This window comes from Colossoma macropomum, unplaced genomic scaffold (assembly GCF_904425465.1).
Source record: "Colossoma macropomum unplaced genomic scaffold, Colossoma_macropomum, whole genome shotgun sequence".
Classification (NCBI taxonomy): domain Eukaryota; kingdom Metazoa; phylum Chordata; class Actinopteri; order Characiformes; family Serrasalmidae; genus Colossoma; species Colossoma macropomum.
In genome coordinates this window covers 312,931-340,815 of record NW_023494903.1, presented here as the reverse complement: position 1 = coordinate 340,815, position 27,885 = coordinate 312,931, and the positions used below count along the sequence as shown (strand labels likewise).

The window sequence follows — 27,885 nt, the reverse complement described above, 5'->3', positions numbered from 1 at the left end:
CCCTCCTCCTCTTATTAAGTCTCTCTCTCTCTCTCTCTCTCTCTCTCTCTCTCTCTCTCTCTCTCTCAAACTCTTTCCCTTTTCCGTTGGTTATGTCTAAACAACCTTGATGGATTGTGTTTGTCCTCAGCAGAGGGGCCGTCATATATTTGAGCCCTTGCAGTTCCCGCTTCAGTTTAAGCCTTTGTAAGTTGTCCACATTGTCCACAGTGGTTCCCCAAATACATAGACACACCAGACGCTTCCACACAAAAACACTCACAACGTGTCTTACTTTGACCAAAGGCGGTAAAGTTGAAAGCCAGTCAGTGGTTGTAACTGGACCTTATTCTGACATGGATATACAAGTATACAGATTAATACAGTTCAACTTAAACAGAGGGACATAGCCTCCCATGCACCTCAACATTCCTGCCGTGATGATAGACAGTGTAGTCAATAGCTCCATCTAGTGGTGTTCAGTGGTCAGTGTACTACCTTTTTAAGCATTCTTTACTAAAGTTCACTAATGCATGTTATTCGACACCAACGTGGGTTAAACAATGTATGATTTTAAATAGGGATGCATAGATATTGGAACTGTGGGCTGATGTCAGCATCCAGTATTTTTCATGTATATATATCTACTGATAGTAATGCTAATATATAATCACTCATAAAATGTAGAAATTGAGACTAGATCCATCTGCATTAGCACTACAGAGAAATGTGTAATGTACATTATATAGGGCACAAATATAGTAGAATGAACGCAATACAGATAAGTTTGCACAGCAGTCCGGCCACACTCAGTTTTCAACTAATTAGATTCTGTTCTTCGAAGTGTCGCTGTCCAAAATAGTAACTTTACAGGAGGGGGCAAAAACGTTCTTTACTTTCAATATAAGTTAATGGAAAGAGATTTTATTCTAAGCGGTTTTGGAGCATTTCTGTTGGTCCAATCATTATGAAATCTTCACACAATGTAAAGGACAGCTGCTGAGCTCAAATGATGCAAAAAAATGGAGACATGTTTTTCATTGGACGGCGACGAAAGACAGCATATTATTGGCTTGTCTGTATTTGTGTGCAAAGTGAAGTTAAATAAAAATTGTGAATATAATAAACTTAAATAAAGCTACCTTAACTCAAAATATGCCAACGAAAATTACTTGATCTTACTCAAAATGAGTACGAGTTACTATCTCAACAATTCTTTTTTTAGGTAGTTTGAATTGAAGTTGTGTTAACTTAATTCTTTCATTAAGATGCGCAGTTAGATTTTGTGGTGGAGTATCATTTTGCACCCCTGGTTTTCATTATCATGCACTTTCAGGATGTGTGTAAGTTTTATTTGAGGAGCCTGCACATAGGAAAGGGTTTGCTTATTGATCTTGGTGCGTGTTGCCGCTCCTCAAGGTAGCAGTCTGCTAACCGCCGGCCTGCACTCTTACCCCAATAAAAAGCATTGTTTTGAGTCTATCTGCAGCTTCACCTTATTCACTACAGTTTCACTCTCACAGCTTTCTCTAGCAATGTGCTGTGATTCCCCCCCACCTACAGTTTTGGTGGGGAACCTGATTGAATGTCTATTTTCCATAATCTTAAAGACATTTTGATCCAAAGACTAAGGCTTAATTGTTAGATGTAATAAATTAGGTGGATGCTTGTGCATGCATTTATTAAAACAACAAATTTTAATAATAATAAACAAACAAAAAAAATATATATATATTTAAAAAATTCAACCCCAGGCATGTACTTTTTAGCAGTCAGTGTCCCAGGCAGCTCTTCATTAAGCTGCTTGTAAAAATGCTGAGAATGCTAAGAAAGCTTCATCAAAGCACAGGGGGCAGATTTAAAGAATTTAAAAAAGAGGATAGTTTTGATGTGGTGTGATATTTCATTCCTGTTCTAAAATGTGTGCTACTGTAGAAATAAGGAAAACTCCTCCATGAGCAGATGTGTCCAAACTTTTCACTATTACTGTATGTGTTTAGGTGAATCTTCAATTATGGCAACTTTTATTATTTGAAAGAAAATAAAAACAATTTTGACCACAATTATTTTAAATTTTAGAAAAAAAAAACAATTTTTGACTTGAGGTCCACCCAGACCTGTTTACTTGCTCTATAATAAGTGGATAAAAAGTGTTATAATCATTAAATGCCTGTTTTATGTGTTTGTAAACATATTTCAAATTCTTATGTTCTACATATGTGCAATTCTCATATTTTATAACAGAATTCTACTGTCCTCAATTCCACTGTGATTTCCAGAACACCAAAGATTTTGGAGAGCAGTACAAATCTTTCAAATAATTGTTACTGTGAAAATAAGACGTGAACGGGGAGCACATTTCTGGTTGCTATTCAGTTGGGTTAGCAAGTGTTTTCCTCCAAAAAGCAACAATCTTTATTACTGCGTCAGTACCATCACGCAGTTATTCTTGATGCTATGTATACATAGTGGCAATTATTATTTGATTCTTTGATAATATAATGGCACACTTAAATATCACTGTGATTTTTATTACATTTTGTCACTAAGAAACATGCCTGAACACTGCCTAAATAAAGTCAAATGTGCCCCTCGTTAAGGAATTACTCACACACGTATGTGCACATATATTTAACAACCCTTTGAATATAAAGTAGAGTTTATTTATGTCTTAGAAGTAGGAATTCATTATTTTAGAAATTCTTAAAAACATGTATCAAAGTGAAGAGCAGTAAAGACATTGCAACTCTGTCTACCCAGTATGAAACTGACTGGAAAATCAAAACAATACAGCCCTGCTATGTATCGAGGTGCAGTAGATGGCAGCAAACTACTGAAGGATTTGGACTATGGCATAAAAAGTCAACAGTCAAAGAATGAGAAAGTTCGTTTCGTACACCAGTTCATTTCACACAGCAGTGGTGAGACAAAACGCTTCACCTCCATTCACCTTGGGCTCCTCCATTTCTGTCTTTCCTTTGGTGTCTTCTTCCTCTTTTTGCCCCGCTTCCTTTTGTTTTTCCCTGCCCTCTCCCTTCGCTTCCTCGTCAATGTATAGCAGAGGTTCTTTCTCCTCCCATTTCTGAACCTCCATTGATCCAGGCCGTCCGATTCCACCATTTTCATCCACAGCCGCAAACGTACTAAGCACAGCGTCGGTCCCGTCTGGGTTTTTATCATCTCCTTGTCCCCCCTCTTCTGGACCCTCACACTGGCCCTTTTCCCCTCCCTCCAGATTCACAGGCCCTGCCCAAGCGTCATCCTCGCCTTTCTTTTTCTTGGACCTCTGGCTCCGCCCGTTCATGTACCCCTGGCCGAAATGCTGCGTGCCGCGTCTCTTTCTGCGTTTTACTAATATGATGACACAGAACGTGAATATTATCAAACAGGCAATGACCACCACAGCAATGATGATAAAGGTCAGCCGTTTGGAAACTGTTCCACCGGATACACTCTCATTTCCACTGATTTCATTTACAGCGACAGTCTCGTTGAAGCCCTCAGTGTTCGTTGTTGACAAATCAGCAAAGGGGTGTGTAGTATCTGGGATAGAGTCTTCTGCTTGATGCTGGGTGGTGAGGATGGTGTTGAGGTGTGTGGTCGCCATGGCGCTGGGTGTGGTTGCCATGGAGCTGGTTGTGGTTTCCATGGAGCTGACTGTGGTTTCCACAGCGCCGGGTGTGGTGTGCACAGGTGCCTCAGTAAGGGGTATTAGCTTAGAAGTGGCCTCTGATGCTTTCACGGTTGTCAGAGCAGATGTTGGTACAGCAGGTGTTGGAGTATGTGTTGTTGCTTCTGTCATAGTAGTGGTCACTTCGTTCATTACAGTGGTTTTATCAAACTCCACCAAACTTGTGAGCTCTGGGCCTGCAGGATCTGTGATCACTTGGGTCGTCGTGGTTGTATCATGGACTGTGGTGGTGGGAGCTTCTTGACTGGGCGTTGTCACAGGGTTGGTTTCTGGTAAAGGTGTTGTCACAACCTGCTGCGGTGCTACGGTGAAGGTGCCTGCTGACACAGGTTCTGTCACTGACAGAAGAGCCTCAGCAGCCAAGTTTCCCATGGTGGAGTTTGATCCATCTTCAGGCTTTGCTGAAGGGACCAGATCTATATTCTCTGATGAAGTGACACTGCTTTCAGTTTTAGGTTCTTGGGATGTTGTATTCAAGAGTGTTGAAGGCTCCAACTCCTGGGCATGCAGGAGCGTTACGTGAGGTCCAAGAACCAGCGAGAAAAAGACGGTGCTTAAAAAAAGACCTAGGCCACACATCCTGTTTCAGAGGAAACACCTCACTGGAAACTTCTTTTCTCTGACACAGTCTAGGTTTTAGGTAGGTTGGAAGGTAGATGTAATGTGCTTTGGATGTTGCTTGGAGGATTAAGTATGTAGCAGGAGTTTGAGGATGTTCCAGATCTTCACACTTTGCGTAAGGGTGATGTCACATGTGTAATATCACTCAGTTCCTCTGTGTTGGGACACTTATTAACAGACGTTACTTCTCTTCTTCATTGAGTCTCTGCGTTGAGTTCCTTCTTCAGTTTCCAGACTGCTGTTGTTCTGCTGGGTTAATCTTGCATTAATCTAGGCCGGAAAGACACAACCCTTCTCTTCCTCTTTCTCCTCTCTGTCTCTCTCTCACTCTTAGTGCAGCTGTGGTGGAGTGTAGAAAATAAGAGGCAAACAAAATAAAGGGAAAGTGAGAGAAATATACTGTTAGTCAATAAGTAGTGTTTACAGGCCCACAGTGTAAAATTCTTTATTGGATAAATGAGGAAATGTAGAAATGTTTTTTTCTACTGTGTGTGTGTGTGTCTGTGTGTGTGTGTGTGTGTGAGAGAGAGAGAGATAGTGTGAGAGACTATACAGGGTGGAGTGTTTGTGAAAGTTGAACTGCACATCTATGCATATTTAAATAAAACAAAGAGACTACATATAGAGTGCAATACTACTTTTTAGTTCTAATATCAGCCTTAAAACCTTGAGTATCAGCCTTTACTGATACTGATCCACTACTTCTTCTTCAAACATTCTACAACTAACACTTTACAATTATGTCATCTAAGATGAGCATCTAAAAGTAGACTCAAAGTCAGTCACACTGCTACCCCACAGGCAGAAATACAGAACTAACACACTGTGACTGTGTGCTATTTTCATAGTTATTGTGTTTGATCCAGCCGTTCCTGCTGACATCAGCCTAGTTTCTGTTTGGTGTATGATTTTCCAGCACAGTTTAACACACTGCTCACACATCAGCTTAGTTCAATTTAATTTGATTCAGTTCAGTTCAGATCAACTCCCTTCGATTTGGTTCACTTCAGTTCAGTTTAGTTTGATCAAGTTCAGTTAAGGTCAGTTCGTATCATTTTGTCATATATTTGTAATCCTTTTAAAGAAATAGGAATTTTTGCTGGAATTTTCGACTTGAACATTGACATTCATCATGAATTTTATACACAATGTAAAGGGCGTGAGGCTTTTTTAAGTTATGTAAAAAAAAACAGTTCTGCGCCGTTTGGTACTACTCTGGCAGCAGTAAACAGTGCTCCAAACACACTGCTGTATGGTCACTATTTATATTGATCAGACAGACTAAGAATTATTACGTTAAAGTACTACATTAAATACTAGAAAAAAACAAAGAATTAATCACAGCAGCGGTCCAGCAGTGGACGCACTTTAGAGAGCTGGACGGCACTAAATCCGAGAGATAAATTGCATATAAAGCATTAAAATGTTGAAGCATGCAATTTCGACATTCATTACTTAAAGAGGTTTCCACCGGCTCCTCTGTACATGGTGTTCCTGTACAGATATGGCGGAAAAGCTTAGCTCGTTCTCATATGGCGCAAAAGCTTAGATTTGTCACAGAAAGTATAAAGGAGACGGATTGGGGTCAGACTTAGCTCTCCTCACACAGGCCTTTCAGTATAAAGGTGCTGACGATATTTTGTTTGTTTGCTTGATTGTTTCTACTGGGGTTGAGGTTTAATGCTTCCCCAATTATAGACCCAACCTGTCCGCTTACACCTTCCTTCACAGTAACTGAGCACTTCAGTTGAGGTCATAGTCAAGCAAAAGTTTTCACCTCATTGTGAACTTTACTACACTTCCACTCACAGACGGGTCAGCAAATGCACTCAAGACTGGCACTTACCTTCATGCGTGAGTGTGTTGGCTCAGCCGCCATCAGCCACCAAATCCAATCTGCACGTGTCATGCTAGTGTCGCGCGCATGTAGTTAGCACCTCTATCCTCTTACCTCTCTCTTCCTCTCTTTGTCACTCATATATTCACTCACTCTCTCTTTCTCTCTCTCTGCCTGCCCCCCCTCCCTCTATCTTATTTTCAGCGTGTATCACTCTCTGCGCCTGTATGTTTCTGTGGCTGCAGGAGGACGATAGTTAAGAGTTTGGCATATGCTGGGTTGTAGTGACTGCTCTGTTTGGTTTAGTTTTGACGCTTTTGGTTTAGTTGAAAAAAAGGAGAAGCTCAAGGGGAAGTTGTGTGCTGGGTGTGATGAAACATGTGAGGCTGTACATGTGTTTATGTGTGTGTGAGGCTTTTGAAATGAAAAACATCTAACTGGTGCCTGTGTGTGTGTGAGACGGGTACGTTTGTGCCTACGAGGGTGTGTACGTGTACAGGGTGGAGCAGTTTATCGCTGAAGCACGTTGAGAAAATAGAGAAAGCGGTAAAAGACAGGAACTTAAATGAAGACGCCTCATGCAGTCTCACATCATTTTGTTGCTTCTCCATTTTGGCTGCACGTTAAGGGGCCCTCCCTTAAATGTTGTTTGTGGAAGCTTTGAAAGTTTGTTGAAATTTGAGGTTGAGCTTCACACAGTTGACCTGTATCGCTCTGGACTATTTCTGGTTTGAGTAGTGAAGCGACAGCTTGGCTTGTTAAAAAATGAAAAGTCAATGATGAAACACAGAGTCTTTAAAAGGAGTTAGCAGAGAATTCTGAGTTTTTCAAAACCGATGTGTCATCTGTTTGTGATTCTCATCAAAAGTGAAAACGTTAAGGACCAACACTGCTACAAAACAGAATACTTCTGATTAACCTGCCCACAAAATTTTCCAAGGGAAAATAACATTGAAAAACCCCCAAAACTCAATATGAAAGACAGAGTGGTCATCCATCCCCTGACAGCGTAGGAGTATGAAATGCTCTTTATGAGGTGCCTTTATTATTGTTTATTTTAATTTAATCATTTTTATGTATGTATTTTATAATACAGGATTTTTCTTCTTTTGTAGACAAATATTATTTGAAGACAGTTTAAAATTTTTAACACTTTTTTGCAAAATAAAATAAGACAAATCAAATATATTTTACTAAACTGTTTTATTGTGAACGCATTCAACTTATTTTATTAGCTGCCTTGGCTAGGCTTGTGCGATGTAGATTGTTCCCTGCTTGTGATTTGCCATTTAAAAAAATTTGACTTACGATTTAATCATCCGGTCCAAAAATAAGGCCATATGCCACGGAGTGCCACTGTTAAGAGTAATTCGGAACATGCTTCAGCACGTTTCTGTCCACAACCGATTAGCGTAATCTTGAACAAGCTTTTAATTCAGTCATGACTATTACACACATTTTAAAACAAAACATGCTCAATAGGCCTCGAAGCCTTAAACAGCAAAATTAGACTTAAATAATACCAACAACCTGACAGTCATACTCAACGAAAATGATCCTTACTCGGTTTTACCCAGGGTTACTCAGGAGCAACAACAAAATATAATAAATAATTAGGCCAACATAAATAAAGAGGTTTTAGACTTCACTGACATGCAGGAAAACAAACTGTAGGCTGTTCTTTTTAGCGTAAGTGTTCTTAGACAGGAAGACAAGCATTTCCACCATTTCAAGTTTAAGGAGAGTGTGAGAGTGTGTAACAATAATACCAACTGACTGAACAGTCCTTCTGACGCAGTGCTTGTGGCACACATTTGTGTGCATGTTTTGTCAAGGTGGGGAAGCGTTTCTCTTGGGAGATCCATGAAATTAGTCGATTTTCCTCACCGTCAGTAACATTTTAATGCAAATATGTGTTAAGTTCAGCTGCAGCCCCTATCTTGGCAGGTAGTGATGTTGACAGCGCTTCATTACTTTTTTCCGAGCAAAGTCCACAACGACGTCTTCTCTGGGGGAGAAGGTTGTGGCTCTTTCTGGTTCACGTCTCTGACATGCCCATGTTCTTCACCAAGAGCATTCATTGGTTCAACAACCCAAGCCTTTGTTGCTTCAAGATGATGCCATTATGCCCTCCACAGTAACGAGGATCCAGAAAGGTGGCGATTCGCATCGATTTTTTGATTGATTTGTGTTTGACTGAAGCTTGGCCAGAATGTTTGCTTTTATTTCTATGGTCAGTGGATCATCTTCATCCTTGGGTACAAGTATCGTTCATTAAGGGATCCATTTAGCATTGGTAGCAGTGATGAGACAGTAACGTAATCCTCACCAGAGAGGATCTCTGTAAAGTCCACTACAGGTTTAAGTGCCACGTTGAGGCCTTAAAGCAGTGCCTGATCTTGCAAAATTAGTGTATTGGGAGAACGTCTATCTTTAGCAAAGACCTATCTGACTGTTAAGGCCTGCTCCAAAATGCATTCCACTCTCTTTTGTTTCAGTCCCCATCTGTTTGGGTAGTCCTGCATAAAAAAGAAAGAACATTCAAATATTTTCATAGTGCATAGAACAAATCTAAAAAATGAAAAAGCAAATAATTAAGACAGTGAAGCTATAAAATAACACAATAAAATGTAGTAGAATATTAGAGTAATTAACAAACATTCAATAATAATATAGTAAAATAATACGAAAAATTACAAAATACAATATTAGGATAGTTAATAAGCATCTTTATCATTATTATTATTAATATTATTATTATTATGTTATTAAAGATAATAATGACTACAAACTCCATTTCCAGAAAATTTGGAACATTTTTGTAAAATGCAATAAAAATAAGATTCTGTGATTTGTTAGTTCTGTTTAACTTTTATTTAACTGACGAAAGTGCAAAGAAATAGATTTGAATGTTTTGGTTGACCAACTCTTATATTTTGTACATATCAATAATTTTTTTATTTAATCCCTGCAACCCACTCAAAAAAAGTTGGGACAGAGGCAAAATAAGAGTGGAAAGTTTATAGAACATTCAAGTTACACCATTTTGTAACATTTTACCATAAGCGGGTGAGCTGGTAACAGGTGAGGGTATCATGATTGCGTGTAACAGAAGCATCCACCAAAGGCAAGCAAAGATGGGTCTTGGCTCACCATTTTGCGCCACACATTGTGAGAGAATTATCAAACAGTTAAAAAAGAACATTTCTCAATGCAAGATTGCAAAAACCTTATGTCTTTCAACATCTACCATACATAATATTGTGAAAAGATTCAGGGAATCTGGAGAAATCTCTGCCCATGTAGAGCAACGCTGAAATCCACTGTTGAATTTATGTGACCTTCAAGCCCACGTGTCATTGCATAAGAAACCATCATGCTACTGTGTTAAATATAGACACATAAAAAAAAGAGTGGAAATGTGTGCGGTGGTCAGATGAGTCCACATTTCAGCTTGATTTTGGGAAAAATGGACATTGAGTTCTTGAAAGGGACCATCCAGACTTTTAGCAGGCAAAGGTGCAAAAGCCAGCGTCTATCATGGTATGGGGTTGCATATGTGTACATATGTGTGAAGGTACCACTGATGCGGAGGTATTTATTGGGATTTTAGAGATACACGTGCTGTCATCAGGGCAATGTCTTTTAATGGGTAAAGGTAACTGTTGTCGTCATTCACTTATGTGTGTAAGCAAGAAGCTGGACCTACCAAGTTTTAGTAGAATAGCACTGTACAGGGGTGGGCAGCATTTCTGATACATGTATTTGAAATATGTGTATCACATTTGCAGTGTGCACTTTGCTATATATATTGCGTCTGTGTATATATACACCGATCAGGCAAAACATTATGACCTTGTTTCTACGCTCATTGTCAACTTTATCAGCTCCACTTACTGTACAGGTGCACTTTGTAGTTCTACAGTTACAGACTGTAGTCCATCTGTTTCTCTGCATACTTTGTTAGCCACAATTTACCCTGTTCTTCAGTGGTCAGGACCCCCATGGACCCTCATAGAGCAGGTACTATTTGGGTGGTGGATCAGAGAGAGAAACAGATGGACTACAGTATGTAATTGTAGATCTACAAAGTGCACCTATATAGTAAGTGGAGTTGATAAAATGGACAATGAGCATAGAAACAAGGACGTCATAATGTTATGCCTGATCGGTATATATATATATATATATATATATATATATATATATATACACACACACACACACACACATTTATGCATTTATACACAATGACTTTTTAACTGCAGTTCCAAACTTTTGAATGGTAGTGTGAATAAATTTACATGTGTGTAGGGCTGTTAAGGTTAACCACTGTTAATGCATTTTCCTAGACCTTTTGAACCATCCATAGAAGTCTAGGGTGACACCCAGCTGCTCTGAGTGGTGACAGAAGCAATAGCATTGTGGAATCCTCTTGTTCCCCTTGAGAGCCTTCACTGTGACAAGAATCCACAAGCTGTATAATGAGAATGTCAAACCATGTGTTGTTTATTTTAAACAGACCATTACAAGACAAGAATTATTTTCTTGTTACTTTTCGAAAGGCTGCTGAGATCAGTTTAAGCTGCTTCTGCTGGTTTGCATCCAAAATGCCTCTGTACATGTTTGAGCACAAGATCACTTGTAATATTTTGAGAAAAACTCAGTACTTTACAGTATACTTAGTGCAGTTTGGTTGGAATTCTTCTCTAGGCCTTCTCCACACAATGTGTCCACCAGTTTGATGTTGTACTCAAAAAAAAAAAAATCAATTTGTTTAACATTAATGAAGCAACCTAAAGAACTCAAAATACAAAATACTGTACTTTATTTTGCTCATTTATTTCTTGCAGTATTTTGTAGTATGTTAAACACATTTCCTTTTTTGGAATGGTTTGTACTTTGTATCATATTTTGTTTATGCCTGTTTAAGTGTTCAATTTTTTGCTTTTTGTAACCAGCTTACATGTGTCAGACTTCTGTCTGGCTGTTGAGGTGGGGAACCTCCGGTCTTCCTCCTAATTCATCAGTAAAAATGAGAATCATTTCCTCTTTTTACACAGTGTTTCTTTTGTCCACAAGCGCACGTCCTTTTCTACCATATTAATCTCTTATTTGTAATGACACCAATAGAATGGAATTAGTTATTTATGTGGCTTTTATGAAAATTACACATTATTATAAAGTTTCATTTTCCTGTTACTGTAACAAAGTAACACTTCATACAAAGTTTAAATTCTTGGCCAATGAAAAGAAGAGATTCTGTTTATATTCAATTTATTAAACCAAATAAAGTACTCAAGTTGATATACGTACATTTTTAAAAATGACACTTTTTCAACCCAGTTGTGTATGATATGTATTACAGCACATCTTTGTTTAGGTGTCATTATGTTAACACAAACAGTAGCTAAATATTTTCTTGGTAAGAAGACACTCAGATATGTTTAACCCCTTACATATGCCAGGGCCCGCCAGCAGGCCCAAAGTTTTATTACATACTTCTATATAAGAGTAGCTCAACCAGTTTGCATTGAAGTCCCTGTACTTATTGAATAATACACCTTAGTCTGTAATCAGCCACAAATGTTAACATTGTACTGTAAAGAAGAGCTTTAGCCTTTTTAATGTAAAGTCTGTCCGAGGCATCTTAGCATATGGTTAATTAGCATGACCAGTAATTCTGATTCATTTCGACAGAATAGGGGTTGCATGACTATTCATTTTACTTCTTGACTAGTCATTGAAAAAAGTAGTCGACTAGTCCATAGTAAAACAGATCACGCGTGAGATTCAGTGCAGAAGTGTTTTTTTTTTTTGCTGTACTTTAGTAAGTTTCACCCTCAGGGACTCTTTCTGCAGAAGTTCACAGACTGTCTGATGTGAACTGCCAGCTGAATCACCACAGTTTACAGAATCTTGCCTCCCATGGGGATTTAAACTGACTCTGGTTAACCTGCACTGGTTTCATCAGTCTGATGGGAAACAGACGTTTGTTTATCAAGCTGAAGGCTGGTAGCGGTCAGTTGTCGTCTCTGCGCACCGGCGAGCCTTTGATGCTATCCCGTTTTAAAATGTTCCCTGAATTTTATTTTGAAGCCGTTATTAGCGAGTAAAAGAGATGTTCTCATGCGTGGGTAGACTGGTGTAACGCTTCATTTAATGTGAATTTGGTTTTGTTACTGGCATGTTGCACTAAACATCTGTGATCAGTTGTTTAATATGTCAGTCAAAGGGCCTTTTCAGAGACAGGGGTTCTCCAAACCTGCTTACTAGCCTCTACTTTAGCACAGTCTTACAAATCTTGCAGTGGAATTGGTTTCATTTCATATGGTATTTCCACGGTAATCAAGTACTTTCTGTTTTCCTCTCCAGCCTGTTCACTACCATTTTTCCCTAGACGACTGCTGGCCACTGCAATATCTAGTGGATTTGTTAGTCTTTAGAACCCCTTTGACTCAAAACACATTTATAATAGAAGCCAGTGGACAAGAGCTTCTATTATAAGTGTCTTTCCAGTTCTTTTCTAAATGCAGGGATATTATTGTCCATGGTAACCAACCATATGCTACAGATTCAGCAGATTATTTGGAAAAATGTTAGCCTGTTCTATTAATACATTAATAAAATCTAATAAAATAAAATCTAGTTTGTGAATGAAAATTTATAAGTTATACATGAATTTTGAGATTTCTCTCTTTCTCCCACACAAACAAACACACACTCTCAGTCTTTGTAGATCCATTCTTGTCTTATTGTCCACTAATTTCCCGCTGTCTCTCCAGTCTCTCCTCGTTTCTCACTCGTCCGTTTGCGTACCAGAACTCAGTTATGTCCTGCAGCGTCACCTTAGGCTGTATCCACATGTCCTCCGTGTTCCCTTCTTTCTGTTTCCCGCCCTTCCTCTTTTTCCTGTTCTCTTTCTCCTGCACCTTCCCTTTCTTGTCTGCCTCCAGCGTAGATCCGTTGGCGTACCAGAATTCCACTCTTTCATCTGTGGACGCTCCGTCTGTCGCCCACAAGCTCTCTCTCTCTTTCCTTGAAGACCTCTTTCCTCCTCTGTCCTTCCGTCCTCTTCGTTTTGCCCTCTTTTTCACTACAGACAGACGTGCCCATAGGAATATAGTGAGGCCTAGAAAGATAGAAGCAGCCATGCCCAGACTCCACATTGTGATGAAACAGACCAGCTTAGATGGTTGCTGAGTCTGAGATGAAGAGTCTTTATTGAAACAGTTCGGCCACGCTGCCCATTCAGCCTCTCTGGACTGGTTCGTTGTTGTTACAGCCTCTGTGCTGTTAGATGTCAAGGTGATGGCCGGAGAAGTGCTCCAGACAGAGTCGCTGCGTTTGTCAGTGGTCTCTGTTCTGGTCCTGCTGTATGTACTAGTGGTGTATGTACTAGTTTTTTGAATTTTGGTGACATTTTCTGTCCATTCCTGGTTTTCTGTTGAGGATGCTGCTGAAACTGTGTTTCCACTTGTGCTGGACACTAGAGGTCCCTCTGTATTCTCTGTGGATATGTTTTTACCATCTGAAGACGTGGCTGGTGTCATACTTGTTGTGATGTAATGTCCTGTTGTAGCTTGACTGTGCTGGCCATGCTCAGTCTTCATGTACCCAACTGTGCTGTTTCCTGATGTTGTGTGGTTTCCAACGTATGTGTCCAGCTCAATTTGTGTTGTGTTGTCATTTGCTGTGGTGTGACCTTGTTGCTCTGTTGTGAAACTGTAGCTTCCTTCACTCCTCTGGGTTGGCACCCTGTCCATCCAAATGGTGTTTGTGACATTGTACATATTTCTTTGGGTTGTGGTGACATTTTCCATCCATTCCGCTCTCTCCTGATTAGTGTCAGTGTCCGGAGACACCATATTCGAACTTGTGCTGGACACCAGGGGTCCCTCTGTATTGTGCATAGATATGTTTTTTCCATTGTTGGGTGTCACTTGTGTCACAATGGCTGTCTTGGGTGTGGTAATGAAATATCCTGTGGTAATTTCGCTGTCCAAGTCATGCTTTGAAGAAGGTACAGCACTTATGTGCTGGACTGTGCTGGGTTCGTGACTTGTTTGGGAGAAGGTTGTTTGGATAGGGCGATCTGTCTGGATGGATGTTCCACTTTCCCAGTGGTTTACATCCATTGCGTGTCCAGTATGAACTCTGTCCTGACTCGTGAGATCTTCAGTTTTGAGTCCCGTGGTAAAAACACCAGATCTTGTTCCTGTTTCTGGATTTTCGCTGTGTTTTTCTGTGAGACTTGCAGGTTTGGAAGAGACAGTTTGTCCAAGATTCATGACTTTGTAGTGAGAGGTTCTGATTGCGTTACTTACATTCTCCGTTCCTGCTGAATTCGGGGAACTGCTCAGTGCTTCCTGTTTATTGGCGTGAAGTCTTGTTGCTGATGGTTGCAGGGTGGACATTAGATGTTGAGTCCACTTTGTTAGGAACTCTTCTGCAGGTGGTGACACTGTTGTCTCTGCGATTGCAGGTGGTTTCATGGTCTGAGTTGTTGTTGTTGTTGTCCCGAGCTTCTTTGTTGCCGATGTTCCTGTGGTGAGTTGTGGGTTTGTTGTAGTAACTTTTTCCAGGCCACCTGTGGTCAGTGGATTGTCATAGAGAGCCCAAGCTATTAGAAGCTGAGCAAACCACACCACTAGAGAGACCGTTCTCATCTTCGTTATCTGTGTTGGAGAAACACCAAAGACTTAGTGTGGATAAGATCTGCCCACCCAAAACTTTGTAAACCATCATTGTGAAACATCCCTGCACTTATTCACATTTCAACATCCTGTGCTACGTGCCGCTCTTAAAATCACCCCACACCCAACGTGAAATCACATGTCGCGCAGCGCCAAACACAAAACCCAAAAAATACACCATAACTTCAGATAAAACTCTCTTTAATCTGAGCCTTTGTTTCAACAAATTGAAAGAAACAATTTACACAGTACCTTATTATGCGCTTCTCATCTCATTGTCTCTTCCTCTTTCTCCATGATTTCCTCTTTTGCGCAGACGATCACTGCCACACTGATGCTTTCTGGGATGTCTCACACCACTAGTTCACAGGCGGAAATGACAGCATGGCTGCCATGGTGATGGCAGAACGAGGTGAGAAATAAAGAGTAATGCAAGGATGTGGTATGGCGGCTCCGCCCCTCTTTCCATCCACCAAAGTGCAAAGTAAAACGAGTATGTTAACATCCTGTTGACTCATATCGCTCAACGATGCTTCTTAGGTCATAGACACCTAAAGAGGATGTGTTGCTTTGGTAAATTAGCAGTTTCCTGGAGATAAGGCACATAGAGCCTTTGGGTTTAAACCTTATATACAGTAGCTGGTCCAGCTGGTCAACCCCTGCTCATGATCTGCTCAAGGTGTTAGATTTGGACTACAGTTGAACCCCTGCTGGAAATGATGTCTACAGGACTGGGGTTGTTCATCCCTGATTTACTGTTTTAATCTACAGCGGTTAAAATGCTATTGTTACTTCCTGTGAGAGTAGATACAGACTTAAATGATGCTTCACAGCACAGTGAATCTTTTTGTGCATGGTGTGATTCAATAGCGTTGGTTATTTTGAACATATAAATGAATCTAGCTACATAAATCTTGATAACAGCAGATTAAAGAAGGATTAACAGTGGCGCCAGCAGCTGGTTAGCTTGGAGAAACTCATGAAACAAAATAAAAACTACCAACCTTGAGTCAGCTGGAGGGGGGGGGTCTCCTTTTCAACCATCTAATAAACCATCTTTGTTTTGTGAAACTGGTTGTTTGAATTGTTTTTTGTTGTGATCGTGTGATGCATTATCTGTGTTTTGATGGGTTTCATGAAGTTGAGACGCAACTGTTGCAACTAAGTTTCAAGTGAGTTGCAGGATGCTTAACATTTTGCAACTCAAGTGCAGTTTAGCTTCATGTAGGTTTCTAGCAACCAAAGTCACCATGTAAAGCCAGCCTAAAAACATAAGTATTTTCTCTGTACAGTTTTTTTTGTTGTCAAGCTTTTAAACCTATGTGGCATGCGCCCGCCCCCCGGGCCCCGACGATGACGGCCGCGAGAGGAAGGCGGGGCCCAAACACCCAGCGGCGACAAACCTCGTCCAGGACGGCGGGGAGAGAGCCGCGAGTGGGGAGGGGGCGGATCCTTGCACCTTCGACCCGGGCGGCTGAGCTGCGAGCTGGGGGCGGTGACGAGGAGGCGGAGCGGCGAGCTCTCGTTCCCTCTCGGCTCGGGTGCTCACGCTGCCCTTAATGAGAGGCAGCTAATGCTGATCCGGCTGGCACCACGAGCGCCTTTTAAAAGAGCTGAGAGGGAACAGAGAGAAGGTGAGGTGTAGTGGAGTGGCCTCGCTGCGTAACAGGGGGCGGGGCCCAGGCGGCGGAGCTCGGGACTCGCTCCTTGCCCTGGTGCCTCTCGTTGCCGGCACCGTCTTCCTCCTCCTCCCGCCGTCACTCGCGTCACTCTGGTTACTCCGAGGAGCTCGGGCTTTGCGCTCCGCCCCCTCCCCACTCGCGGCTCTGTCCCCGCCGTCCTGGCCGAGGTTTGTCGCCGCTGGGTGTTCGGGCCCCGCCTTCTTGCCGGCTCTCGCGGCCGTCATCGTCGGGGCCCGGGGGGCGGGTGCATGCCACAACCTATTAAGAATCACAAATAAGATATTCAAATATTAAATAGATTTAAACAATCTGAATCTATTTAATATTTAGTATTTGCTTATGATTATATGTCTTACACTTTATTGGGTTTAAATGTTTATTGGGTTTTATGTCTTGAGGCTTGTGGTATGTTCCTTGAGAAGGACGCTGTGACATGACATAAGGACTTTACTGTGTTTATGCACGTCTCCAGTTTCCTACCAGACATAGCAGTGGCCTGTGGTACAGGAGTTGGAATGGTTGGAATGTTTTTTCCATCATTGTATACCTGAGTGAATGGTGACCATTCGGGACCCTTCAAGGGTTTGGGCCTGACTGAAAGTGACTCGTGCTGACGTTGTAAGGATGCCCATGAGCTTTGATCTTTGTTGAATAAATCTCCGAACCAAGGTTCATGTTTTTGTTACATTGTGTACATTTGGTCGGGTTGGTTTTTCACACTGCGGTTTAGCAAAACTGTGCACTTTAGTGCATTAAAGAACTTTGCCTTTGTCCAAACCTATGTCCTATTGTTATCACCTACGTGAGCTGCGTCTTCCCACACTTGACACTGATTGGTTGGTAGAGGAATGTGCATCTGATGATGGCGTGTTTTCAGTTTGGCCGGCAGCCTTTTCTGTTTGAACTGAGAAAAGTGAACGTCCTCTCTCTCTGATCATCTCAGAAAAGAAGGTATAAGTTTTGGCATTTTTTTGGCGTTCAAGTTGACATTTGACTTATTCATCAGACCAAATTACAGTTAAGATTAAATATTTCGCATCCTCCTCCCCATATGTGCTACTGTGGCTCTTCTCTTCTGGTTCTTTTCCTTCTTCTGTTGTTTAACGGGTGATAATATCCTGCCTCAACTTTCTGTAGTTGATCTGAAAGTCAGAACCACCCACAAAAGTGTTTTCACACTGCAAACGAAGCGAAACCATTGAAACGGTTTGATCCGGGCAGAGACCACCTTTTTTGGTCAGACCAAATTTCGGTCCTTTGGCCTAGACTGTGGTCCGTGGCACCTTTCACATCTACTGTTTTGGTCTCACATTTCCTGTTTTGGTTCAGGCCAACCTGAAAAGTCCAGTGGTCAGGACCAAAAAGGTGGTTATGAAAGCACCCTCAGAGTTTTAGCCTGCTGATTTCCTTCTTTAAGCTTTTGACTTAGTTGAGCCTTTGTCTGTGAGGTTATGTGTGTTTGTGTGAATGTGTTGAGATTATTTTATCCCTTTTAATCCGTTCTTTTAATTATGTTCCTGTAATCCTGAAAAACGTTTTTTCTTATTATATCTATGATCTGTTCTACTCTGAAATTCAGTCTTATTAGTTTTGGGGTATATCGCATCATAGACATGTTTTTCATACATTTCTACATTTTATTTCAATGATGCAGTAAAATTACCCCATTTATAGAGACAGATCAATATATTTTTGAAGATCTTTTCAAGCTTCTTTATCCTTGGACCAAGTGCCAATCTGTGATTGCAGTTTTTCTTTACCAGATTCTCTGTTCTTGATAATTAATTCAAGCAGGCCAAAGCTGGCCACCATCTTCACTATCAGTGGTTAGCTGTCAACCCCATTGTCATACCCATGGTTTTCTTCTTATTGAGCTCTATTCCCATCTTTTCACTCTCTCATAAGAGTACTTGGCCAATAAAGAAATTCCAATTGTGGTTAATATATCTGATCCTGCACATCTCTTCTTTCCCTTTTGTACCCAGTCTTCTCTCCGTTTCTCCATCTCTCCTGTATTCTCTGTGCTCTTTATCATCCCCTTTTGTCCCCTGTGTGCTGCCGTAGCTGATGTGTCCGTGTTTAATTGGGGATTGTCTTGGATTAGTGGTGTGAGATAGCCTTAATCTATTTGAGTCACAGGGACACTGTGTGTGTGTTTGTGTGTCTGATGAGATGAGGCTAATCAGAGAGAAAAGCAGGCTGGACATGGGCCCTTAGAGTGCAGTGGCAAAAGAATAAAAACAAGCAAAGCAAAGTGACGCTGAACCAAAAAGTATAAGAGATGGACAGTGAGGGGGCCAGACAGCGAGAGAACGAAGAGGCAAAGGAGTGCCAGATGTCTTCTGAGAGAGAAGAGGAGAGCTGGGAGGAGAGGGGAGAGGAGAACATGGATGGAGAGGGTGAGGAGGAGGAGGAAAATGAGGGAGAGGTGAGGGACATGGAGGAGTGGAATGGGTTTCTTTTGGAGGGAACAACAGAGAGGGGTCAAGAGGAAGACGTGTTGGTGGAGTGGAAACCTGGTGACCCTGTGACCCCGCAGTATGTCCTCAGACTAGCCGGATACACAGAGGGTAAGTAGGCCATTACTACGTTGAAGCCTGTGCAGCGGAGCTTATGTGTGAGCATGTCTTTATGTTTATTAGTACATTAATTAATAAAATAAATCATTATTTCCCCACTACAGTCCTGTAGCCCCCCTGCACTGCACGGTTTGGTTTTCCTGCCCTGACATGTCTGATTCAGCTCAAGAAGGGTTTGATAAATAGCTAATAATATGATTCAGATGTGTTGGAGCAGAGGAAACACAAAACTATGCAATGAAACTGGTTTGTGAAATTTGTCACATTGAACATTGCTGAGAACATGTTCCATTGCTTTAGAGCAGGGTGGGCCTGAATTTGTTGTTTTTCTCAGGGTGTTTGTGGTGATAGAAGCTTTTGCCCACAAGCCACACTTTGGGCTGCCCTTTTTTAGAGCCCACAGTAGACCACACAGTAGAATTTGGTACCACTTTGTGAGCATTTATATCAAAGCAGTAGAAACAACTACTGTTCAAGATAATTCATAATGAAAACAACCTGCATTTATATATAAAAAAAACACTGCAAAGTTAAATCCAAAATAAAAAATGAAAAGAGTTTAGAGCAGTTATTAAATAATCAACTGTTTCTGCTGTCTCATGTCCGTGTGTGTAGTACATTGTACTTCAGCTTATCACAGCAGGGGGTGCTGTCTGTTCCCAAATGGAATTGAGGATTACAGCCAACAGCAAACAACATATAAAACACATACACTCAGGGGGGAAACTGATGTTCTAAAGATTTGACTGTTTTAATGTTAGCAGACTATCTGTGCTCTCCTGAAGACAACATCTACAACATCAGCTTCTCCCGCTTCAAAATCAGAGACCTAGAGGGAGGATCTGTGATTCTGGATCTGAAGAGACACTGTCCAACAGGTGTGTGTGTGCATGCGAATGTGTGTTGTTTCCTTTCTAACTGCAAAACATCTGATGCAACTACTCCACCCTTCTACTTTTGACCTTCCTGCATTTGCTTGGAGGCAGCATTTCCCTCATGTGTTTACTCTAATCAGGCATTTGTGTGCATGTTCTCATTAATGTGACCATATTCTATATTTTCCTTTTATTTGTTTCCCCATAAAGCCCACTTGTATGGTTGTATGTGCTGAGAACATTTGCCAACCTCTCTTTATTCCTAATAAGTAAAGTCTTTTTTACTGTGCCTTTAAGATCACAGTATGTAAATGACTTTTGTTCTGATTCGCTGTTCAAACATTCGCTGTTTGCCTCAGTGGCAAAAATACCTTCAGCTAAACTGCTGAAGGCTGAGTGAGTGGGCACATGTAGATGTGTTTGTGGTTGTGACATCAAAGCCATGAAGAATTCAGAACAGGTTGTTTTGCCAATTGGTATTTATATATGGTCTAAAGAGTGAACGATACCCTGTCAAACGGGAAAACAGTTGTATTTCCATTTCATGAGCCCTTTGAGCCAACAAAATTGCATGACTTGACCTAAAGTCATAATTGATGTTTTTTGCTTTAATAATTTGTGTCCCTGTTCATATTAAGCACGATTCATCATAAAAGTCTTGTTTTTCTGTAATCTTCCATCAAAACATAGTGATGGTTGCCTGCCTCTAAAAGATCTTGTGATTTTTTCGATAACGTCACCACGCACCAGTGGTGTGAAACGTTAACAGATATCATGTTTTACCTTTTCCTGCTGCCCCAGCTATCATAAAAAGAATCAGAAATACGCCATGGTACGGAAGAAAAATGCAATATGACTGCAAATTCACATTGACTTGAACTATCCATCTGTTCTCACTGTCATAGACAAGAACATAAACAATGAGGACAGCTGAAATATCTTTTCCCTTCATCGACACTCACCACGACTCACCACATATTCTTTATTTCCCTTTCTTTCTCTTTTTCTATGTCTATCTCTTTCTGTCTCTTGCTCTCCCTCAGAAATTAAAGATGTGAAGGAGCAGGAGGCAGCTCGATTTATCCAGTATCACTTCACTCCTGCATTTCTAAATTTGAGGGAGATCGGTGCCACGTATGTACCATTATGTTAAGTGTTTATGTATTCTATAAATATGGGTATTGTGTATTTTTCTCTTGTTGTTTTTATATAGCGTCTGTGTTTTTGTGAGCTGTGACAATTTCCTGTCAGTTTTGAGCAATACAGCGATGAAGTACTTTGTTTAGGAATGCACCGAACGTTCGGCTAATCAAAATGGCACTTTTAGTTTTGATACAGAAAAGAGACAAACAAAACAAAGATTTCAGAGGCTTACAATAAATCGTGATAAGACTCTACAAATAATTTTCATGGTAATGAAAATGAGAAAAAGTGTTTAAAACACTATTTGTTGCCTTTGCTCTCCTACACAGACCCGTTTAAACAGTTTGAGTCGCAGCAGAGAAACACTGAAGATGTCGCCCATGTGGAACTATTTCAGGAGACATTAGACAATGGATTTATATTCTCTGTGCATGATGAGTATCAAAGTTGTATACAACAGCTAAGAACTTCACCACTACATATTTGATGCCACATGAAAACACTCGATATGCAGAATATGAAAAATCAACAGAAGCAGAAAAGAGGTCCCTACTAGCACACTGACACCATCTTGTAGACAATTTTTGAAATGAAGAAAATACTCACAAATGACAAACAAAGTGCAAAAAATGTACAGAAGTGTAGCAAAAAAATAATAATGTGTTGTATGTGTTGTAGCTTACATACTGTAATAATAACTTATTTTGGCCCAATGTGTCCTGAATTTCGGTTTTGGCCAAAGATTTTCATTTTGGTGCATCACTAATTTTTGTAATTGTATTATTGGCCTGATGCTGATGGGGTAGTGTGGAGTTTGGGTTTGTTCTTGGTCTAGTATTAGTTTCAAGGACACAAATCTCAAACTTGCTGAAAATCTCTCTCTCTCTCTCTCTCTCTCTCTCTCTCTCTCTCTCTCTCAGGCTGGAGTTCACTGTAGGCAGTAGGGCGGTGAACAGGTTCAGGCTGATAGAGAGGCACTACTTCAGAGACATGCTGCTGAAGACTTTTGACTTTGAGATTGGCTTCTGCATCCCGCACAGCAGAAACACCTGTGAGCACATCTACAGTTTACCAGACCTGGACCCACGCACCAGTGAGTAAAACACACCCACACCAGGGGTCTAACAATACATTATTTTTGCATTCAATGCAGTTTTTGTTTCATGATTCAATTCAATTTGATATTTTATAGGTTAAAAAGGTTTTGGTTCTACAGAAGTATACTTTTATACTACACAGATTTGTCTCACATAAATGTAAAAAGCTTAAAATAACTTTTGCAGTGCCCCCTCAAAATCACAAATCCTAAAATGTGTGTGAGTCACAACAAAACCCTCAAAGTCATAACACCTAGAGTGTGTAAGTGATAGAAAGAAAGCCGAGAAAGCAGAAGAAAGTAATGGGCATATTGGCAATACAGCAATTTAAAATTTCAACACACATTTGATTTCTTCTGATCTTCTTTTAGTTTCATTTTCTATTTTATTGTCTTTTATCTCTACAGTGCACTTTAATTTATTTTTTTGTAACTATTTTGCAAATGCATTTTTAAGATGCTAGATCTCAGGATATTATAAGATTTATTATTTAATGCTTTTGTTTTTCTGCGTTTGTGTGAAGCGCTTTGAATTGCAGCTGTGTATGAAGGGCATAATACAAATAAACTAAACTAAATCTAGTTATGTATAAGTAATACGAATTTTCTAGTCCTAACCTTAACCTCAGCAACCAAAAAGAAATGTTTTTGCGTGTTTCAGTTTTAAAAATGAAATATGGTGATTTTGCAGAAATTAATAATTAAATTAGCATCATTTCACTGATTTAGCTGTTTTTGCTGCAAAATCTGCACATCTCTGTCCTGAAAAATGTAAGAAAACAAACATACCACATATATATCAGATACAGGCAAATGTTCAGAACAGAGAGGCAGATTCCATAACAGGAATCAATGAAAGTCCAGTCACGTGTTACAGATCGTGTACAATTACTGCTTGTAGAAGGTTCACAGTTGTGGTTATTCAGAGATGCAGGTTACAGAAGATTGACCAATTGTCTTCTCTCTTTTTTCCAGTCGAGGAGATGATTGCCCATCCTTTTCAGACACGGTCAGACAGTTTCTACTTTGCAAACAACAAGCTGATCATGCACCACAAAGCTGAGTACTCCTTCTGCAAGGGTATGGAGATGGACACAGAGTGACCAAAGTCTTCATCAAGCATTGAGAATTTGGGTGACTGTCTTTTGTGCCCGTCCACGCTGTGTGTGTGAGCATGTATGAGTGTGATTTTGTGGATAGAGAAATGAGATCAGGAATGTAACGTCTTATTTAAAGTGATAGGTTGACCAAGATACAAATTTACAGTTTTTCCTGTACCCCGTATGCAGCTGATCTACTGAGATGTTCGGTGTCTGAAGTTTACTTCTTTAGTTTTGGCCAAAATGAAAGTGTGGAGAAAATTCAGGCTTTAGTGGCTGCTGCTGTTGTCATTATGTAATTACTTAACAGTTCCACACACTTAAAAGGATTTTTCAAAATTTTCATATAAATAGTTAAGATGTAATGAAGTGGTTTGTTGTGAAATGCTTCCTTCCAGAGAAACTTACCGAGTCAGAATTGTTCACAGTGGTGGTGACAGGAATCATTTTTGGCCTAAAATGTATTTTAATCAATTTATTTTGATCTATTGGGATAGAGGTAGAGGGATGCATGAAGGGTGTTCTGAAGCAAAATGGACCCCAAAGAATGATTTTAAATATTTTCCAGATTTGTCACTACTTTACCATCATCAACATTATATATATATATATATATATATATATATATATATATATATATATATATAAACTCACAAGACACGTGTAGGTTCACTGGTGATATTTGGATAGTAAATAAAATGGTTATATTTGTGCTGTAGACATTGGGACCCCGGTTCCTATCACCACCACTGTAAAGAAATCTGAGTTGGCAAGTTTCTCTAAGAAGGAGCCATTTTAATCAAACCACTCTTTGTTTATATCTCAACCACTGAATGATGCAGATATTGTGAAAAATTGGTGGAATTCCCCTTTAAGACAACAAACATGTCTTGGTTGATTAATTACAAAAACTATAAATTTGTTTTTTGTACATTTATGATGAACAACTATCGCTGTTCTGGTCTTAGTGGGCCTGTTTACACTTTGCATCAGCATGCGTTTTTCGTGATCGGATAACGTTGGGATTTCACCTGTCCCCATGAGAAGACAGGTGTAAACACCCCTAGAACACACTGTGAGCGGAATACAATCTGAAATGCATCTTCACCGCATTTGGCACAATAGTAAATGAAATGTGTTTTTGTTTTCCGTAAACAGTTATGTGAACAGAAAAGTGTTTGCTGAGCACTGACTAGCAGGGGAGAGAATAAACAATGAAACAGAAGATGGAGGATACGCAAGGCTGGAGTTATTCCCAAACTAAGAGCCTGGACACTGCAAGAAGACCCTCCGGGTTGCTGAACGTGTCCAAGCCAAGCTTGTTGACTTGTGTCGCAACAGGGAGAAAAGTAAACAAAAGTAAAATGGAAACGACATATGTTGATGTGTTTTTCACGCAGAAAAAATCCACATCAGATCTCCGTTTGGTCACATTGGGGAAGTATTGTAGTGAAAAGTGAAAATGGAAGCCGGCCAGAGTTTATCCAGGTAGAATCCAGACACAAAACACTCGTTAATACAAGACGAAAACAGGGTCAGTGACAGTTTAGGACCAGTGCTAGACTAGTTCCTGTATAGTGGGTCATTTAAGTACAATATTTAGGTTTGACGCTGTGCAGTTCTTGTACAGCTGTATGATGGAGACGTGTCATGCTACTAACACTAAATAAATAAATAAACACTCTCTATCAGAATGACATTGCCTGTTGTGTTGTTTTTTTATTTTGAATGTGGAGCACCTCATGGACCTGGCTAGTAGTCCATCTGTTGCTGCACAATCTATCAACTCCCCCCTACCTCATTTATCATTGCTCACTTTTTGACCACAGGACTACTGTTGTCCAGATATTATTTGGGCGGTGGTCCAGTTTCAGCACAGCAGTGATACTGACGTGGAAGTACAGTGATGCTGCTGTAAGTTTATCCAGGCTTTTTACCATCAGTGTTACTGCTAGGTTAAGAGTGCCCACCACCCAAAAACATTCAGCCAAGAGTGGCTCTATGGTCAGTGACTAATCACTGATATAGGGCTTGATGGCTAAGTTTCTCGTTCACGATTCCTTTTTGGGGATTTAACCTCTTAAATGGCCAGGGGCCAAAGTTTTGTTACAGACTTCTATAACCTAAGAACAGCTCAGCCAGTTTGCATTGAAGTCCTTGTAGTTACTAAATAATAAGGCTTAGTATGTAAAAATCCTGAGATTTTAAGGGGATTAAATTCATTCTGTTCTTCTGGTTCAGCTGCTTATCCGCTTTTTAAGGTTTAACACATTATTTTTGAAAAATAGAGCCAAATAAACTTATGTTCTTGGGCTGATAGATGGATCTTATAGTTTTACTCAACATTTCTATTGGAGGATGGAGTTTAACTAATAATTTACTGGAGCAATTCTGTTTGAATGTGGTCAGAACCCACCAGCAGGCCCAGACTTGTCCTCACTGTTTGTCATTCTTATAACTTAATATATAATCACATATATATTAAGTTCATATAATGAACTCCAAATTATGATGCTCTATAGTAAATGTTGAACACTGTATTTTGGAGGTGCGACCGATTTGTTTGGTTTGTTGTCAGATTATCACTAATAGGTATAAGTTTGGTCATACAGTGGGATGTTTTTTTTACTCAGCATTTCCCTCCTTCTTTTAGTTCTGTCCAACTGAGTATCATAAACATCCTCTATCTATTCTTGTCCTCCTTCCTCTCATCAGGGGCTCTTCAACACCCCCTCACTGCCATCCCACAAACAAGCAGTAATCGCCTTTTAATTCATAATTCTCTCTTCTGTCCATTTCTCCACAAAAGCTCTCTGTTCTGTTGTGTTCATGTGTCACACACACTCCTTCATCTCTTTGACCCACTATTACACACTCAGATATCAATCTCTCTCCTTCTAATGAAACAAAGGCTTTTAAGTTATGTGAATTGTGGCTTTCAAACAGTGAGTGTCTCTGTTTGTGAGAGAGAGAAAGAAAGAAAGAAAGAATGTGTTGTGTGTGCACACTTTGTGTGTTTGTGTGCAATATGGTAAAAATGTATTGCGATACTTTAACATTTGTCATACACAATCCATAATGTGTATGACGATAATTAGCTTTTCTGATATCTGTTAAGTTGGACATTTGCAGTGCCACAGTTTAAAACTCTTATCAAAATCTATGAGTAGAGTGATTTTTTTATGTTTTTATATTCAGTCCCGTTCCACCCATTAGATAGGTCTCCCCATCACGCAATGCTCTCAAGCTGTCAAACTGCTGCTAAAGCAATGTCACAAGAACGGTGCGTTGAAAAGAATGAGTGTGCTCCATTTTTCTGTGCCAGATCGCTGCTTTCTTCCTAGCGGCATGGATGGAGAATCTTGTTTAAATGGACTTTTGGCGGCACTTGCACTGGCCTGTTGCGTAGTCTAGTTACAATTGAAATAAAAATGTCATTAGAAACTTTAAGCTGTCACTAAATTCAGACAGTACATTTCAGTTCTGCCATTCTTTGCCAGGGTTTGCCTTGATTTTCTGTGTGTCGTTTGGTGTGATGTGATACAACCACCGACTGGGCTGGAACTTGGCAAAAGTGGCATATGTCGAATCATGTGCCGCTTTTAAATAGAGTGGAAACCCACACAGCAACACATACTAGAGCACACCATTACTAACAGACACCTGCATTAGCTCACTCAGAGAAAGGGAGGGCAATTATAATGGGTGTACTCCGTTTACCTGTGCCTGCTCGCCACTTTTTATGCAGTGGCACAGGCGGAGAACCCTATTTAAATTGAGTGTTGGCGGCATTTATGCAAGCTCTCGGAAACTGTTGCATAGCCTGTCTACAGTTAAAATAAAAAATGTCACTAGAAACTGTTATAGCTGTCCTTATTCAGCGCAAAAAACAAGTGTGAGCAATATTAAGTACATTTCTATTTTATTATTTTTTTGCCAGCGTTTGTCATTATATCCCCTGTGGCTTGTGTTATGATAAGATGCAACTGAGCCAGAGCTTTTGGGCGGCAAAAGAGGCGTATGCCAGATCATGTGGTGCTTATAAATGAAGTGTCAACCACGCCCACACAGCTGATACTCAAGTGCAGCCATTCTCTTGGGCTCCCAGCCATGAACTTGTGATCTCCCATCGACAGGGCCAGCGCTTAGACCAGCAGTGTATTTCAAATAAAAAAGACACTGAAGCAAAACTACATCTTTTTGGCAAAAATGACATGGTGGTGTGAGTTCGAATGGTGTGGTGTGCGCCACTTGCTGAACAGAGCTCCGAATCACTATGTAATTGGTTCTAAGACCTCCCCTGACTGTGACTGGTCCACATGGTGCAACATGGTTAGGCTGAACAGAGCTCCGAATCACTATGTAATTGGTTCTAAGACCTCCCCTGACTGTGACTGGTCCACATGGTGCAACATGGTTAGGCTGAGTGTCAGAAAGGTGTACATCAAGTTTTTTACAACACCATGTTTGGTGGTAGTTCGATTTCATTCAGTTCTTTCGCTGTTTTTAAGTACACAGCCAGCTTTAGACAGTTTCCCCACTTGGGAGTAGAGATTGGCAATGTGACAATATTTTATGATAAATTT

At 40.3% G+C, this 27,885-nt stretch overlaps 3 protein-coding genes across 3 annotated transcripts; 1 reads left to right on the top strand and 2 right to left on the bottom strand.

Moving 5' to 3' along the window:
* Positions 1-2,679: 2,679 nt before the first annotated feature.
* Positions 2,680-6,453, bottom strand: si:ch73-248e21.7 (endochitinase 2). Its single transcript, XM_036560788.1, has 2 exons — positions 6,138-6,453; positions 2,680-4,630 (listed from the first exon to the last, which is right to left on the bottom strand). The coding sequence occupies exon 2, from the start codon at positions 4,247-4,249 to the stop codon at positions 2,888-2,890; it is 1,362 nt and encodes a 453-aa protein (XP_036416681.1). The 5' UTR covers positions 4,250-4,630; positions 6,138-6,453; the 3' UTR covers positions 2,680-2,887.
* A 4,935-nt stretch (positions 6,454-11,388) lies between these two features.
* On the bottom strand, positions 11,389-15,179 carry si:ch73-248e21.5 (uncharacterized protein DDB_G0290587). The gene is made up of 2 exons (XM_036560792.1): positions 15,077-15,179; positions 11,389-14,806 (listed from the first exon to the last, which is right to left on the bottom strand). The coding sequence occupies exon 2, from the start codon at positions 14,795-14,797 to the stop codon at positions 12,881-12,883; it is 1,917 nt and encodes a 638-aa protein (XP_036416685.1). The 5' UTR covers positions 14,798-14,806; positions 15,077-15,179; the 3' UTR covers positions 11,389-12,880.
* Positions 15,180-18,589: 3,410 nt separating this feature from the next.
* unc119.2 (unc-119 lipid binding chaperone B homolog 2) lies at positions 18,590-23,813 on the top strand. The gene is made up of 5 exons (XM_036560779.1): positions 18,590-19,076; positions 19,850-19,963; positions 21,004-21,094; positions 22,024-22,196; positions 23,175-23,813. Exons 1-5 carry the CDS (start codon positions 18,788-18,790, stop codon positions 23,300-23,302), a joined length of 795 nt encoding a protein of 264 aa, XP_036416672.1. The 5' UTR covers positions 18,590-18,787; the 3' UTR covers positions 23,303-23,813.
* Positions 23,814-27,885: the final 4,072 nt, after the last annotated feature.

Bases quoted from the DNA above. Each gene is read 5' to 3' on its own strand.
- si:ch73-248e21.7 (XM_036560788.1), bottom strand. From the start codon at position 4,249: ATGTGTGGCCTAGGTCTTTTTTTAAGCACCGTCTTTTTCTCGCTGGTT.
- unc119.2 (XM_036560779.1), top strand. From the start codon at position 18,788: ATGGACAGTGAGGGGGCCAGACAGCGAGAGAACGAAGAGGCAAAGGAG. The intron at 19,077-19,849 runs GTAAGTAGGCCA...TAATGTTAGCAG, and splicing joins ACTAGCCGGATACACAGAGG to ACTATCTGTGCTCTCCTGAA. The intron at 21,095-22,023 runs GTATGTACCATT...TCTCTCTCTCAG, and splicing joins TTGAGGGAGATCGGTGCCAC to GCTGGAGTTCACTGTAGGCA.
- si:ch73-248e21.5 (XM_036560792.1), bottom strand. From the start codon at position 14,797: ATGAGAACGGTCTCTCTAGTGGTGTGGTTTGCTCAGCTTCTAATAGCT.